This window comes from Andrographis paniculata, unplaced genomic scaffold, assembly GCF_009805555.1.
Source record: "Andrographis paniculata isolate CXL003 unplaced genomic scaffold, ASM980555v1 Contig86END, whole genome shotgun sequence".
In the NCBI taxonomy this organism is placed as follows: domain Eukaryota; kingdom Viridiplantae; phylum Streptophyta; class Magnoliopsida; order Lamiales; family Acanthaceae; genus Andrographis; species Andrographis paniculata.
Window position 1 is genome coordinate 4,042,365 of NW_026137624.1, and position 17,489 is coordinate 4,059,853.

At 30.3% G+C, this 17,489-nt stretch overlaps 1 protein-coding gene across 1 annotated transcript; it reads right to left on the reverse strand.

The window, feature by feature from the left end:
* Nucleotides 1-635: 635 nt before the first annotated feature.
* On the reverse strand, nucleotides 636-1,664 carry LOC127242042 (uncharacterized). Its single transcript, XM_051261375.1, has one exon. The coding sequence runs from the start codon at nucleotides 1,662-1,664 to the stop codon at nucleotides 636-638; it is 1,029 nt and encodes a 342-aa protein (XP_051117332.1).
* Between the last annotated feature and the right edge of the window lie 15,825 nt (nucleotides 1,665-17,489).

Sequence of the window (17,489 nt, forward strand, 5' to 3'; positions counted from 1 at the left end):
TGATGGATTAATTTCATATCTATTGTTTGTTCTGAAATTCGATATTTGGCTTAAAATTTTTTATTGGGAGAATTGATGGGTTTTGTGTGATTCGATATAAATTTTCAATTGTATACGATAAATTTAAGGGAAAAATAACATAAATTGATCAAAGAATAAACAACGGTACTTAATTATAATCGATTATTAATCGAATTATATTATTTCTACCAAACAAAATAAGAAAATTTGCAAGAAAATAAAAGGAGATAAAATGATAGATTGTTGATGGATGTGGTTGCCCACACTATCAATCTTTTCCTCCTTCTTCTTCTTCTTCTTCTTTTTTTTTTTTTTTTTTAAACGTCTTCATCAAGTTTTGCATTAACCTTCCCCATTATTCATAATCCTCCATAATTGTTTTATAACACCTCTTTAATTGGCAATCTCAAAGATTTTTTTAATGATAAAATTTTGTATGAAAACCTCCATGTATTTTATTTAATTCAATTATTTCAATAAACACCAAAACCCCATTTAGTAAGTAACAAAAACTGCCTATTTTTTCCACCGTCATTTGAATTTTAACATTCCAATTGTCTCTATAGTCCCTGTCGAGAAAACGAGTTTCAACTATCAACCGAAAAAAATCAAAATCAACATCGGCCGTCCGATTCCTTATTCAGCAGACCATCGTGCGGACAGCCAAGCGAGTCCACCACATCTTCCCTGCTCCATCCCGCACTCAATAATCTCTCCGACAGCACCGTCATCCTCCTCGCCACATGTCCTTCATCCAACGGCCCATCGCATCCGCCATCGCGCTCATCGCAGCCGTCCATCATCACCATCTCCCGCACCTCCTCCTCCCTCCACCCCCCTTCCCTCAACCGCCAACACACCTCCTCCAAACAACCCCCCAATTCCCCATCCCACCACCCGCGCGTCTCCTCACGCGCCGCCTTGTTTCCCCCTCTCTCCGCCACTTCCGTCCAGAACTCTATCCGACGCGCCTCCGTCGCCGCCCACGCCGGCGAGCTCAACCAATTCAACGATGGCGCCGGCCGCCTCAAAACCTCCTCTCCGCCGCCGCCGGAGATTCCGAACTCCGATCTCTGGAAAAACCTCCCGACATCGAAACTCCACAGGCGGACGTCGCCGCCGCGGACGTAGAACACCGGATTCCCCGCCGCGCGCGGCGTCGCCGGAATGTAGAAGCTCCGGTAAATCGGAACGAGAGGCGGCGCAATTCTCAGGCGGTCCTCCGCCAATCTGACGGCGCGTTCGTCGCACTCCGGCCGGTCGCCCCAAATTCCGGTCCAGAATCGGTTTCTAGAAACTTCCATGCAGATTCCCCGGACCGGCAGAGCCGTGAGAATCTCGAGCTGCTGTCTGGACGACGACCGCCAGTTGGGGAATCCCGGCGCGACGGGAAGGCCTTCTCGGAGGATGGCGCGGAGGTCCGGCGGGAATGTGAAACCGTAAGCCGCCTCCGCGGCGGCGAATTCGGATTCCGATAGGCCCGCCGCCACCGGAATATCGGTGGCGCGGAGATGGTGGATCAAATTCTTGGCATAGGCGGCGTAGGAAAAGCAGATTCTTGATGGTCGTGGAGTCGGGAAATTGACATCCTCCGGCCGGCGGCGGCGGCGGCGGCGGTGGCGGTCTTCTATTGTTATCGTCATTGGGGTATACGTACAGATACGTATACGTATATTTTGGCAGTGATCAAAACGAGTTGATCGAGTGAGAAGGCGAGGTGGGAGGTTTGATTTGGTAGGAAGTGCCGGGAGTTTAAGACCGTGTGGATTGATGGTGTGTGGTTTTTCGGGTGGAGCTGTGGTCCTGGGTCTGTATAAGAGTTTTTGAGATAAGGAAGTAAACTAACTGTTTGACTTGGCCAAATTGACTTCTTATTGTCTGAAAAGTCCTTGGAAAATGACTCATGAGAAAATTGTGGCGAAATCGTTTTTGTGAAATGAATGTGTCTTTTAGGATTTTGATAAAATATTTTAAATATAAAATTAAAATTTTAATATAATATAATAAATAAAAATAAATATTTGATTTGATATATTTTGTAATTTTTTTTTTTTAAAGAGTAAAATTAAGACTAAAATTTCACTTACAAACACATTTTATCAAATGCTTTTGTATCATATCGCGAGTAAAAATAAAAATGTGATGTTTTGGCTCTGTTTCTCGAAGACAAGAATAATACTAAGTAATGTCAAAAAAAAATATATTTATTTATTTATTTATAAATATATTTTTTTAGTGGACAAGAACAATACTAAGTAATGTCAAAAAAATTTGAATCTATCATACTACAGTACCTACGGTATCACTAAATCATTTCTTACAAATATTCTGAGAAATATATAAATATATTACCAAGATGTGACAAAATTTTGAATATATTGAATGTATAAATAATTATACATATTTATAAATACGTGCAATATTAAAATATATAAATTAAAGGGTGTAAAAATTTTTTTTACTATAAATAAAAATGTTTACTTTTATGAACAAATTAGAAAGACATACTAAAATATATAAATTAAAGGGTGTAAGAATTATTTTTTACTATAAATAAATATATAGTTTTATGAACAAATTAGAAAAACATAGATAGATTTGGTGGACTAGACAATATTATTTTATATTAATCTAAAAATTGGTCCACGGTGTAATTAAAAATAATTTTATTGTAAAAAATATTCTTGTATATTAAATTATAGTTTTTTGTCTTTTATTTATTTTTGTTGGCTGGGTTGACAAAATATTTATACAGAACTGTGCTAGACTGCTTAACCGAATCGAATTTTTAATTAATCAAGCAAATTTGATTCAAATACAAATAATGTATATTTAATATTTGTTCGATTCAATTCCAATTTGATTTTTAATATTTTTTCAGTTCATTTAATATAGTTATGTTACTCTTTAAACTTTAATATTATACAGTATTATATTATATAAATTATTAGTAATAATATTTATAATTACAATAAAGCAAATATACTAATCTACATCTCTCCGTCCACCAATTTCGAACACTAATTTTTTTGCTCTTTATTTTATTATATTCGGCTCTTTGTGCACAATACAACTGGACAAGTCGTCCATTCTCCGCGTTATGCAACAACACATAATTATTCAATAGGAACGACATGTTTGATATACATATGTATGGATTGTAACGGCAATATTGCTTTGAATATTTTATGAATTTTATATCTGTCGATTTTAGTGAAATAATAATATATTTTGTTAAAAGAATATAATCAAGAATTAATATAAAAGTGTAGAGTTTTTTTTTTTTTTTTTTTCATATTACGAAGTAAGTTATTTATTTTGAATATTTTATGATTTGGATATTTCTCAATTTTAGTGTAATGGTAATATACATCATGTTATTGAATTCTCCTGTTAGAAAAAAACTTTGTTAAAAGAAGATTAATTTGTCAATATTTGTTTGTATTTGGTTACGTTTGGATATTTGCAAATAATATAAATATTCTCAATTAGCCAAAAATTTGGTTAATCAAAATTCTTGGTTAGAATACGCAGTCCCCTTTCTGTTCCTGAGGTTTCATAGGCCCAGGGTCGTAATTAAAATTATGAACTCCAAACGTAAAATATATCACAATATTTTTTTAACAGTAAAAAAATATAAATAATTAAATAAAATAAATTATATTAACATTTTTAGATGCAAATTCATCGATAATAGTATCAATATTAATTTTTTTAACATTTTTTTTTTCAATATATAAATAATCAAACCATTTCGTCGTTCTTGAGACATACATGATCTTAAATAAGTTCTTAATACTTTTAATTTTAAAAAACTTCTTTTGATTGATGCTACTGGTACAATAAATAAAATACGATAAGTTATAGAAACATTAAGATAACCACTCCCAGAAATATATAGATTTGTCTCGGAAAAATTATCTCGAAATCTATATAGATACGAGACAATTAATTGAATACTCTCAAAAATTGTCTCGAAACTTCTGCCGTGGTGGCCGTTTCATTGTGACAATAGGGAAAGTCACGGAATTGCGAGACAAATTGTCTCGTCCAATTAATTGAGAGAATATCGTGACAATAGATTGTCTAAAAAGTATTCACAAATGCCACTGAGACTATATATTGTCTCGAACACGTGACAACTTTCGAGACTATAGTTTATCTCAAATAACTGTGATACTTTTCGAGACTACATTTTGATTCGAACAGCTGTGACATTTTTTAGTTTATATTTTGTCTCTTGAGACTATATTTTGTCTTGAACGGTAGTGACAATTTTCAAAACTATGCTTTGTCTCAAAAGACCATGACGATATCCGAAACTGTATTATATCTCTAAAAGTCATCGCAATATCCGAGACTATACGTTGTCTCGTATAACCATGACAATAATAGAGATCGTATACAATGTTTTATCTCAAAATAATTCATAACAATATTTGATACTGTGTACTAATATTGTATCTCAAAATAATTGTACCAATATCCGATATTAAAGTTTGTACAATCTAATGAAAAATTAAATTAATTATTTTGGTTAGTTCAATCCTTATAATATTTTCATCTCATATACAAAATACGAATATTTACAGAAACAATTAATTGACTAATCCAAATAAAATTAAACTGACAGACAGACCTTTAATCCAATTTTAAAAAAATTAAAGACGAACAAAATAAAATTCCAATAGAAACAATTTTGACACTTTCTTCTAAGTGTTTGTTTGGGGATTGGATTTTAAATATACTATTCATCCGATTTTTTTCCCCCAAAAACATCCAATCAAACACCTATTTTTCATTTTTTATATTATATTAAAAATCAAATTTACATTCAAAACATCACATCAATACTTAGGGGACGATATGTTCTCAACACGCCCCCTCAGGTGCAAGTGGGTCTGCGAAACTCCGTCTCACCTAAAAGCTCGAACTTGTTAGGGAAACTAAGCCATTAGTTACATATCCCGCAAACGGGAGTTCTCAACACTGCCGATTTCAGGCTGCAACCAACTCTGGGGACATATTCTAACAACGAGTTCTTCTCCGATTTTCTTCCCCTTCGACAACCGCAGCAGTATGATCAAGATGGTCCACCAGGATTGTTAGGGAGAGAAAAGTGGATGGTGAAAAATAAATTACGTGTAGAATAAGTAGGGTGAATGAATGTGAATATGTATGCAAATAAATAGGAATGTGCAAAATAATTGAGTGAAAAAACTCTAGGCTGAAATTATGCATCTTTTTTATTTTGTATATTATGTATTTTAAATTTAAATTTGAATTATGGATAAATATATTTAATTAAAAAACTATTAGATAATTTTATTTACACTTGATTCATTAAATTTTATCATGTTGACTAATCAAATAGAATAAATTTGTTCACCTTCTTTTGTATAAATTAGTGTATATAAAATATTATACATAAAATTGTAATATTTAAAAATAATAATATAAAACAATAATAGTATTTATAATTAAATTTACACTACAAGTATATAATTAAAATTAAAGAATTGACAAAAAAAAAAAAAAATCGCACCAAAGCTGCAGCTATTATAAATAAATGGAATGAAATTAGTCATGATTTTAATCCGCGACATGAATCAAAATAAAATTGGTTGACGCCACATTCGGCATAAAAAAAATATTTTTCGCAACTTATTTAGAGACAATTTAAATTTCTGAAAATTTTGGATGATTTATTTCGAGACAACTTTTATTCTCGGAACATATTGTGTGATTCGTTTCAAGCCAACATATACTCTCGGATTACTTTTGTGACTCATTTTGAGATAATTCTTGTTTCCGGAATATTTTTTGCGACTTATCTCAAGATAATTCACTCTCGAAATATTTTGCGTAACTTATTTAGCGACAATGTGAGATAACATATACTCTCAAATTACTTTTGTAACTCATTTCGAGACAATTTATACTCTCGGTATATTTTTCTTAATTTATTTCGAGACAATTCAAATATCGAAATATTTTTTGTGACTTACTTTGAGAGAATTTTAATCTTGAAACATATTTTGTAACTAGTTTCGAGACAACATATATTCACGGATTATTTTCGTTACTTGCTTGGAGACAATTCATACTCTCGAAATATTTTTCATAATTTATTTGAGACAATTTAAATTCTTTGAATACTTTTCGTAATTTATTTCGAGACAATTTATTCTCTCAGAGATGTTTCGAGACAAATATGCAATAATACTTTGTCACAAAAGAACTTTCGAGATTATGGTTGAGAAAAATTGTCATAGTGATGTCTCAAACCATGATTGAAACTCTAATTTGTCTAAAAAAAAGATTCATTGACACATAATTATCTCGGAACTTGTTAACAATCAGCAGCTTTAGTAAATTTAAGAATTTTTGGCGACATTAACTTATTAGGTAAAATTATTTGCAAAATTTTAAATTCAGCAATCATTTCTTATAGATCAATATCAGAAATATTATTATGAGAAAAATAGTTGATAAAGCAGTACAAAATTCTCGTAACTCTTTATTGTTTCAATATTTTAATTGTTTTGAATTAAACAAAAAATCAAATATACTACTACCTCCGTGCGACTCTAAGAGTCTCATTTATTTTTTGCGTATTGATATTTCAATATTAATTATTATATCAAAACATAATACAAATTAAGAAAAAATTACAAAAATACTTCAATTAGTGTCTTATAATACTAATAGAAGGACATTTGTACAAAAATTATACCAATATAAAGATATTTTTAATGTTAAGTATAATGACGTAAAAGATAAATATGACCCTTACAGGCGGACGGATGGAATATTAAATAGTTTCAATTGCATAAATGTATCATTTAATGAATTAATTGTCATATCTACTACAACTAAAAAATAATTAATTTTAAAATTTTCTTCTTATGATTGTATTGTTCATTTTTATCACTATCAACAATTTTTTTTAATACGACGTTTAGTTGGAAATATGCATTCGATATCCATAATTAGAATAATTTTGTTTACAACATGCATACTATAACAAAATCTTTCATTTCTATATTTTTCAAAAAAATAATAAAGCATTTTCTGTTTGTTTCATAGCCATGTTAATACTGACAAATTTATATTGTAATTTTTTACTCACACTATTAATAACATAGTATAAAATATCATACCAAATAATAATACCAAGTAAAAATTCATAATTCAAGTAAACCAATCAAACTTTTAACTTCACATTTTGATTTAGCATCATCGCGTGAATTAATCAAATATAACAAAGTTAATCTAATTTAAGGAGTTTGAAATCTAACATCATTTAACATTTTTAATTATATTTTCCTAACAAGTGTTTGACAAAGATTTTAAAGTAAAATGTAAAATATTATCGATAATTTTTTTTCATCTTTTTTGTCGACCTTGAAAATAATGTATATACGTTGCACAATTACAAAAGATGATACTGGCTTTGTACAAGAATGTGTCATATTACAAAGTGTAAAATTAAGACTATAAAAAGCACATGATAAGGATTTATATCAAGCAATCCTTTTTGAACTCTTTGGTGTTTACCTTCCATATTAGATTAATTATCATAACATTGACCCCTTTATATTATCAATATGAAGATCAAGGTATTCAATTGCATTTTTTAATTCATAAAGTTCCAAACCACTTGTATCTTCTACTTGCAAAAAATTGTAAAAAATATTTTTGATTTTAATTTTACTACTTGACATATCTATACAACGCACAGTTAAAGTTATTAGTTCTTGGTGACTAATATCCGGGGTATAATATAGAATTATTGAAAAATATTTTGACTATTTAATAATTTTAAAATTAAGACTATAAAAAGCACATGATAAGGATTTATATCAAGCAATCCTTTTTGAACTCTTTGGTGTTTACCTTCCATATTAGATTAATTATCATAACATTGACCCCTTTATATTATCAATATGAAGATCAAGGTATTCAATTGCATTTTTTAATTCATAAAGTTCCAAACCACTTGTATCTTCTACTTGCAAAAAATTGTAAAAAATATTTTTGATTTTAATTTTACTACTTGACATATCTATACAACACACAGTTAAAGTTATTTGTTCTTGGTGACTAATATCCGGGGTACAATATAGAATTATTGAAAAATATTTTGACTATTTAATAATTTTAAAATTGAACTTTTAACACTATAAGTCAATAAATAAATTAATTCATTTTGAATTTTGTGATCAAGATAATGATAGTTAATTTCATTATTTTAAATACATATAATATGATCTTGTATAACTATATCAAGTTCGACAATCATTTACATTATTCCTAAGAAATTACAATTACTGTTATGATAAAATTTTTCATTCGAACCTCGAAAAGCTACATTATGTTTAGAAATACATTTTACAACATAAATTGATCTCATTGAAACTTGTCTTCAACGTTTTTTTTTTTTTTTTGTAATTTCTTTTTAATATCTTTATCAATGACTTGATTTTTATTTAATCTTATTTTTAATTCATTCCAATTCATATATGTTATATGTTCAATAATAATTTTATGTTATTTAAGTCTTTCGGCTAGATATTTTCAATCTTTAAGTCCATCATTTGCCAATAAATGTTTACTGTTATTTTTTTTTAACATTCTACAATAAAAACAATATTTTTTATCTACATATTTAGAGTAAACTAATAATTTTCTATCACTAATTTCTCCATTATTTAACTTTCTAAAGTAATGAAAATATAAAAAGTATTTGAAATCTTATCTAATGGGAAAGTAAGATAAAATTCCCTTCAATAGAAAAGAAATCGGAGATAATCAAAATGTGAATTTTCTTTCTTTTTTCATATCTATACCTGCATTAAAAAAAAAAACAACAAATAATAAATATTAAAAATCAAATAATAAATATTAACAAAAATATACACTATTAAAAAATTTAAAATACTAAAATCCAACCTTCATTATGTACTCTGTAGAACAAAATCAAAGAAAACTTGTATTGTATGGTGTTATAAAATTTGAAGTTTTGAATTTTGTTTTTGATGTAAAAAATAAAATTGATAAATGAATTATCAGCTATAGGTAAATAGATAAAAAATAATCCAAAATTACAGATAACACAACAAAGATCACGATGTTAAGATACATGTACGAGAATAAAGAAGAAAATTAGGTAAAGTAGAGATAAAGAAAATTAAGGAATCGGAGATTTATAAATAAAAGAGATTAGGAAACGGTCAAAAGAAAAATAAATAAATAAATAAACACAAAAATCTTTAATGCAATGCCGAATTTTTATTTAAGACAGAGACAAAGAGTCTCTTTGACTTTTTTAAATTATAAATTTTTAATTTATTTTTATATTTTTAAAAAAGCCCAATATATATATATAATATATATCTACAAAATGGGCCTCTTCTAATTTTGGGCTTGGGCAAGGGTTCCTTTCGCCCTGGCCTAGTGCTGGGTCTAAAAATACGGTTCATTATTTGGAATATTTGTTCGATTTGGTTCGAATATCAAATACTTTTATATTTACAAATATTCGAACTCTGTCCACTTTTTTCACTGGTAAAATATATCTTACACATATGCAAAAGTTGCCATTTTTAAACTCCGATCGTGCCTCATGTTCACACGACGACTATTCAACGTGTTCTCATGTAGGAAAGCCATGCAACATTCTTTGATTGATGATAAAATGAAAAAAATAAATACAAATATATAATATTACATGTAACTAAAATTGCAATTAAATTCTTGTGTTAAATTGCAATTTAAAATTCAACCTATGAATTATATTGCAATTTAACACATGAATTAAATTGCAACTTCAACAACAAAAGCCCTAAATTTATCGACTAGGGTAACTTTCAAGTTGTTTGCGTGTGCATTTGGTGATTCTTTTAAGCTAGGGGACACTATCTCGGTCTTTATCTTAAAAAGTTCAAAATATTATAATAATGGCGTAGAAGGAACAAACGAAGCTTCGATCCTTTTTTTTTTTTTTTATCTTGCCGATGATATGAGCAACATTGGGAAAAACGGAAAATGCATGATAGAAGAGAAAGCATCGATTTTGTACCGCATCTTTTATATGATGAGTATTTTTATCTATAGTTGTATAAAATATTCTTGTTGTGGGGCACAATTGTTGGAAAGATCCCAAGCGAAAATGGATAGTTTGTTGTTTCGATTCGAACCATAGTCCTACATTTGTAATATTGTATTGTGCACATTGGTCCACCGTTCATTAATTCTGTCACTTTGCTACAATTTTGGTCCCTCCACTTTAATTTCAACTATTGTATGCTACTATAATTTTATAATGATTCAAGTTGTTTATTTATTGTAGTTTTTGTCTTATGCAGAACTCGAAAGCACACATTTGAAAACATACTTAAATTTCGATGGAGCCTTGTACCACTCTCCAAGTGCAAAGTACCTTGGGGAATCCATGAAGAAATTAAATTTCCTATTAGCAGGGACAAGGACTAAGAACTTGATAGAGTTGTTTGAAGCAAATGCATGAATTAATGTTCCAGAGTATAGTAAGTATTACACTTGATTTGGTAACAAATTTAAGCTATTAGTAGAAGATTTGATATTTATATAGATCATCTAGGTAGTAGTGCACTTGATTTGGATAAGGATGATAATGGTGAGGCAGTGACTTTACAATGGGTAGTGGAAGTCATGAAAGTGACGATGACATGTTTGAACATTTTGTAGATTTGGATGGTTATGATCTTGGGGATAATTATATTCTTGAAAGTGGGGAGACAATGTTCGGAGCGGAAGAATATGATAACTATGCAAGGATGACTGGTGGTGAGGGTGCACTACAAAAAAAATCCTAAATTGCCACGGAATATTATTACGGAATACAATCTATTGCAAAAGTGCGACAAAATTTGCCAAGTAAATAAGAGATAGTCGCAATTGTGATATGTTGTGATGGAATATTGCAAGAAAATTGACATGTCACAAAAATTCTATAAATTATACGAGAAATATTATCTTACCTTGCAAAATTGCAACGGAAATAACAAGAGATTAACTCTATTGCAGATTTCCATAAATTAATTACAAAATTACTATGGAAATAGCAATAGATAAAATCAGTAGCAGAATTTCAAAAATTTCATAAGGAATCTTATATTCCGTTGCAAAATTGGGATGGGATTATCAACAAATTAAATCCATTGCAAATTTTCCAAAATTTAATAATATTATTAATTAATTAATTTTTAATTAACTATAATTAATAATAATATTATGTTAATTAATTATACTAATTATTCCAATTCTTACTCACCCACCCACAGCGGCTTTCGAACCATTATTTTCAATTTTCACCTGAGCGCGGAAGTTGTGGGAAACAACCACGTTTGCCGTAGCCGCTTCGATCGGCTCTCAAAGCTCAATCGATCATCAGCTTTGCTTGCCGTCGCCGCTTCGAGGTAACAAAAATGACCGGAGGCTGGCAATCCTCACCTGTGAGGTTCAATTTTCACCTGAGCGCGGAAGTTGTGGGAAACAACCACGTTTGCGTCCTGCGCGGCCGAGGCACAGGGGTACAGCTTAATCGCCTCAGCGTCGGGTGTTTATCTAGAGCACTCCCCGCCTTCATAAGCGCTATTGATGCCAAGGATGGTGAGGAATCCAAGGATGAACGAGTATTTTATCTATGCCTCAATTTTCACTAATTTTGATTGATAGATTGGTGAATTGTGAAGGGGTTTATATAGGGTTGATTCGGAGAGTTTGGGGATAACTGGAAATCCATTATAAATTGGCAGTGGGGTGAGCAAAAATCCATAATTTTTGATTTTATATAGTCTTTAGGATCTAGTGCAACACTTGGACATTAAAACTGAAATTCTCGAGCTAAGTGTCGATTTGTTGTGGAAATGTGACGCTGAATGTGTTGTTCGGTGCAATCATTGTTGTTTTATCTTCCATTGTGTTGTTAATTGAATGACATGGTTGTTTAGTTTTCTTTCAAAGTTAATTGCAAATGCCAGATGTTGTTGTTGCTTTGCGTTTGTACTTTCATTCAACTATCTTTATTATTTGCTTTGCAATTATTTCATCTTTTGTGGACATTGTATTTAACATAGAGATCACCATGCTCATAATCTGCCTACACCGGTCAGCTGTTCGTTTTTGCTTTCAAGGATGAGTTATGTTATATATGCCAAATTTCTTAGATAAATTATCATAATAATGAAAATGATTCTGTACTTTTTATATTTGATTGCAGCATGACCTCTATGGACCCTGGCTTTGTAACTATGCATCATTCACTCTCCAGTGGTTGGTCCGTACAAAGTTCTCTTAGCGAAGTTGAAACACAAGGAGAGATGCTGCAAATTCTCTCAGCCCATGCATGCAGAGGTATCTGCTGCAGCATCTAATATGGTCAGTCAATATCCAAGTTTATCCAAAAGGTTCATATATATATATATATTTATCCCGATGGAATTAATGAAGTTATAATGGAATGGAGCCATATGCTATATTTGGAGCTTGTGTTATAACTTTTTCGTGTATTTTAATTTGGTAGGCAAATTTAAAGAGTAGTGGATTAAGTTATGGAACACATCTGAGCCGTTTTGGAATGGAGTCATCTGCTACATTTGGAGCTAATGTTCTTGAATGTCAGTTCTTCCGATTTGCAAGATTAAATATATTGAATTATGTTGGTAAATAGACTTCTCATTTCTTGCAGGCTACTACTTCCAGAAATTTGTCACAAGATCAACATTGTTTTGTCTAATTCAAATTCGCTACAAAGAATGGTATATCTGATGATAAAAGAGCTTTCTCCTTCTACAGATAAAGTATCTTCGCACATCTTGTACCTCTGAATTCTTCAATTCCCTACTACAGGTGAAGAATCAAATCTTATATTTGACTTTACAGGTTATAACTGTCACTAGCTCCCTTATGAAGGACATGAATAACTGCATTGATATGTATCAAAGAAATGCTATTGGTGTACTTTTCCGAATTACTGATGAAACACTTTTGAACCAAATGGAGAGATACCTAAAACAGGCTATAGTTTACAAAAGTTATGTTGTTTACAGTGCTACCCTTGTGAGTGGTATTCATCTGCTACAGGTACTCCTTATTTTTGGATAAATGCTTTTTTTTTAGTTGGAGGGAATATGTCATGTTAATACTACTACAATTTTTGGAACAGACAAATCCAGAGATAGTCAAAAGATGGAGTAATGAAGTACAAGAAGCAGTTCAGTCTAGAGTTGAACTTGTACAATTCCACACTTGCCTTGCTTCATCAGGTAAAATGTTTTGTTGCTCGATAGTTATATTCAGATGACTTATAACTATATTCCACTTTTATTTGCTTATTTTATTGTCTTTCTAGAGATACCCATTCTTAGAAACTTTAAACATAGTAGTATAGAGAAGCAGATTTGCATTATGCTAGCATTGTTCTGAATATGAGGAGTTATTTTTTACTGATCATTTTTGCCAATGTAAGGGGTTTTTGCCAATGTAAGGGGCTAAGGGCAGCGATTTTCAGATGCATTTAAGTATTGATCATCCAACACCCCGAAATTGTTTGTTATTAGGATTTATGGATGTAGATGTTGAGTTATATTACTATAATATAACCAAATTATCATTTAATTCGTTGTCTCTTTTAATAAATTGTTTTCATTCTTAATTGTCAGAATTTGATTTCAATCTCATCATACCATCTTAATATTTAATCTTGAAGATTTCTTAAAAATATTTGATAATTTTAAGCACAAAATTGAATATGATTGGAATTGTAAATGTTGTAGTTGAATAGTGCAACAAACACCTTAAAAATAATAATTTAATCATTTTAAATGAGTAGTTAAGTATTATGAATAGCACATGCAGTATGATTTATCATTTGACTTATTCTACAAAATTATGTTTAGATATTATTATGCATTGAAAAAATAATATTGCTTCTCATAAAAAATAAATAAATTCAAACAAAAATGTGAAAAAATTATTATAATATCATATCAATTATGAGTTTTTCTTTCATTTTTTTGAGTGCTTGTACATTGAAATATTGCTTATATAGAATTTCTATTATTAATAAATAATTAAAAAATTCAAGTCTTTGGATAGAATTTTCTATATGCAATATTAATATATTTTTATTTTTTGCTATATATATTTATAATGATATTTTAATGATGCAGTGAGTTACAAATATGGAGAACCAACAAATCATATACAATTTGATCTTGCTCATTATAGAGCAATTACGGCGTATGAGAGCACCATTCATTTATAGGTTCGATCCCAATTCAGATGGTGGCAGTGCTCCAATATCATGATGTTTTATTATTATATGCTTTTTATAGTTATGACTTTAGTTGTTTTTTATGATATTATGGCGGATGAAAACAGATTTATACATTTGTCTGGTATTTATTACTTATGGTACTGATACTAAATACATTATACTATAGTGTATTAGACACTTTTTAGGTTTAAAAATTCTATATTATTTTAGTTAGTTCTTGTGTCTTTGATGAGAGATATTAATCAAATAATTAAATTGGATTGATTTTGGAGGATTGAATATATATTTTTCATATAGGTTTTGGAAAAATCGAAAAAAAAAATGAGCAGAAACAAATTGAATAAATGGTCTGCTATAGAAATTGCGACGGAATTAGCAATACTTATATTTCCTCGTAATTTTTTTATTTATTTGTGACATAATTTGCAACATATATAAATCTTGAAAAATGTGTTGCAAAAAATTACAACAGAATCGACAACAATTATATTTTCTTGCAATGCAAAATGTTGCAACGGAAATGACAGTCATTAATTACGTGGCAATTTTCTGTGACGGAAATCTTAGTTGTCACATTGGATTACTACAATAATATTTACTACAATTTTCAGTTGGATGCAAATTCCGTTATAATTGAAAATTGTGACGGAATTTTTGTTAGTTGTGACAAAATTTTTCGGTAGTAATTTGTAATTTGTTTTGTAGTGGTGGGGGTGAATGAAATGAATGTCCAGATTTAGATGATTATGATATAGGCCAATACATAGTTAATGAAATTGTTGGTTATTAGGCAATGAATTTTGATGATAGTGTAAGAGGGAATATGCAACAAGAAACATGTTGAATGGATGTTAGAAATGAATAATTAGGGACTGAAAATGATACAATATAAGATAATATAATAATTGAAAGTGACGGAAAATGGGACGAGTTAGTTGAATTTGAATATGAGATAACTGTGTGCAAGCAGCGCGTAACCATGAATTCTATGAAGTCTAATCCATCCAGTATATATGCTTCAAAGTTTGAAATAAGGATAGCCTTCTTAACGGGAGAACGTTGTCGTCAGGTCCAAAGATCTAAATTTTGAGTGAAGATCAATGCATTTAAAGTGAAGGACGATACTAGTTTCCAAATAAATATATTGCACCATAATCATTCTTCATCATGCCTTTCATCCTATAATGTTGCAGATATATTTTTTTTTTTGTTTTAAATTGCAAATATTAGGACTTCTTGATTAAGTGAAAAGTTTGCTCACAAGTTTATATATGATTCAAAACAAAATTACGGGATTCTAGGAAGGAGAAAATGAGAGACTTAAATGTGAGTGTGTAAAACGGTCAAACCTATAAGGCAAAGAGAAGTGCTCTGGAACAGATCGGTGGTCATCTTGTGTACTAATACACTCGTCTTTAGGATTATGCACATGAGTTAAATGATGAAAGGCATGATGAAGAATGATTAGGGTGCAATACATTTATTTGGAAACTAGTCTCGTCCTTCACTTTAAATGCATTGATCTTTACTCAAATTTTGGATCTTTGCACCTAATGACAACCTACTCTTGTCGATTTTTGTAAAAGCCACGTTCATTCTCTCTACAATTGCATATGACTAAACTGCTCTGTTTAACTCACCCCCGTTAAGAAGACCATCCCTATTTCAAACTTTGAAACATATACATTGGATGGATTAGACTTTATAAAATTCATGGTTACGCCCCGCTTACGCACAGTTCTCTTATATTCAAATTTCAACTAACTCGTCCCATTTTCCATCACTTTCAATTATTATATTCTCTTCCATTGTATCATTTTCATCATTCTCAATATATATGATTCAAAACAAAAAAGTACAGGATTCTAGGAATGAGATAATGAGAGACGTAAATGTGAGTGTGTAGAACGGTCAAACCTATAGGGCAAAGAGAAGTGCTTTGGAACATATCGGTATACAACCGTCTTTAGGATTATGCACATGAGTTAAGAAAGACTAATCCAAAGACTATTGTTCTGTTGGGTGTTGAACATGACAATGATGAATCTGTGTTTGACCGATTTTATGTGTGCTTTGGTTCTTTAAAAGAGGGTTTTGGTGTTGGATGCAGACACATAATTGGTGTGAATGGATGCCAACCTGAAGAGGACATATGCCAGTGTGTTGTTTACCGCCGTTGGATTGATCCAAATAACAACATGTTTCCAATTGCATTTTTTGTAGTGAGTAGAGAGGCTGACGAAAATTGAAGATGGTTCTTGACATTGCTAAAGAGATTTAAGGATTGAGGATGACAAGGATATTACTTTCATGTTTGATAAATAGAAGAATCTAATACAAGTTTTTGATCATGTATTCTCACATTATGATTATAAATTCTTTGTAAGATTCTTACCTGGAAGGGGGGGCTAAAGGGTGTTGGCCCTCTCATTCATCTATTTTTTTTTTTTTTTGTATCTAATTTTTAAATTTTGAGTAATGGTCACCCTTATTAATTTAATAAAAAATTATTATAACAAATTTATTTTAAAATATTGTTTAGTTTTGATCAAAATATTAAAAATATATTTTTTTTATAAAAAAATTATATCAAAATACTATTTAAATTAAAATTTAAATAAAAAATTCAATCTTAAATAAAAACCAAACAAACATTCTTATTAGTCTTTTATTGATATTATATTATTTGTTTTATAAAATATAATGTAGTATTAATATATAATATATAATAATTTATTTATTAAAAGTTTACTTAATAAAATAAACAAATAGGCCAGCCCAACAGACCAACCCGTTCTTTTTCTTTTTTGTTTCTTTTTTCCAAGGACACGGGACACCGGGCGATATCCTGCTGGAAGTTCTCCGTCATTCAATAAATTGTTGCTGTGTTTTCGTTATATTCGAGCTGTGCCAAATTTTAGAGACATTATTTATTGATTTTCTCTCACAATCTGTCATTCAAAACTTCAGGTGCAATTTTCAACTTTTAAGGATTAAGAAAAATATATGTATATATATATTTTAAAATTATCCGAATGGACAATTTGAGCATCAAACAAGTGGTTTAAAGTGGTGATTTAGAATTTCCTAAAAATTGCAACAAATTTCAAAGGTTCAAAGTTTGGTTTCTTGTTTGATTTAGTTT

Coding starts and splice junctions, on each gene's coding strand:
- LOC127242042 (XM_051261375.1), bottom strand. CDS start 1,664: ATGACGATAACAATAGAAGACCGCCACCGCCGCCGCCGCCGCCGCCGG.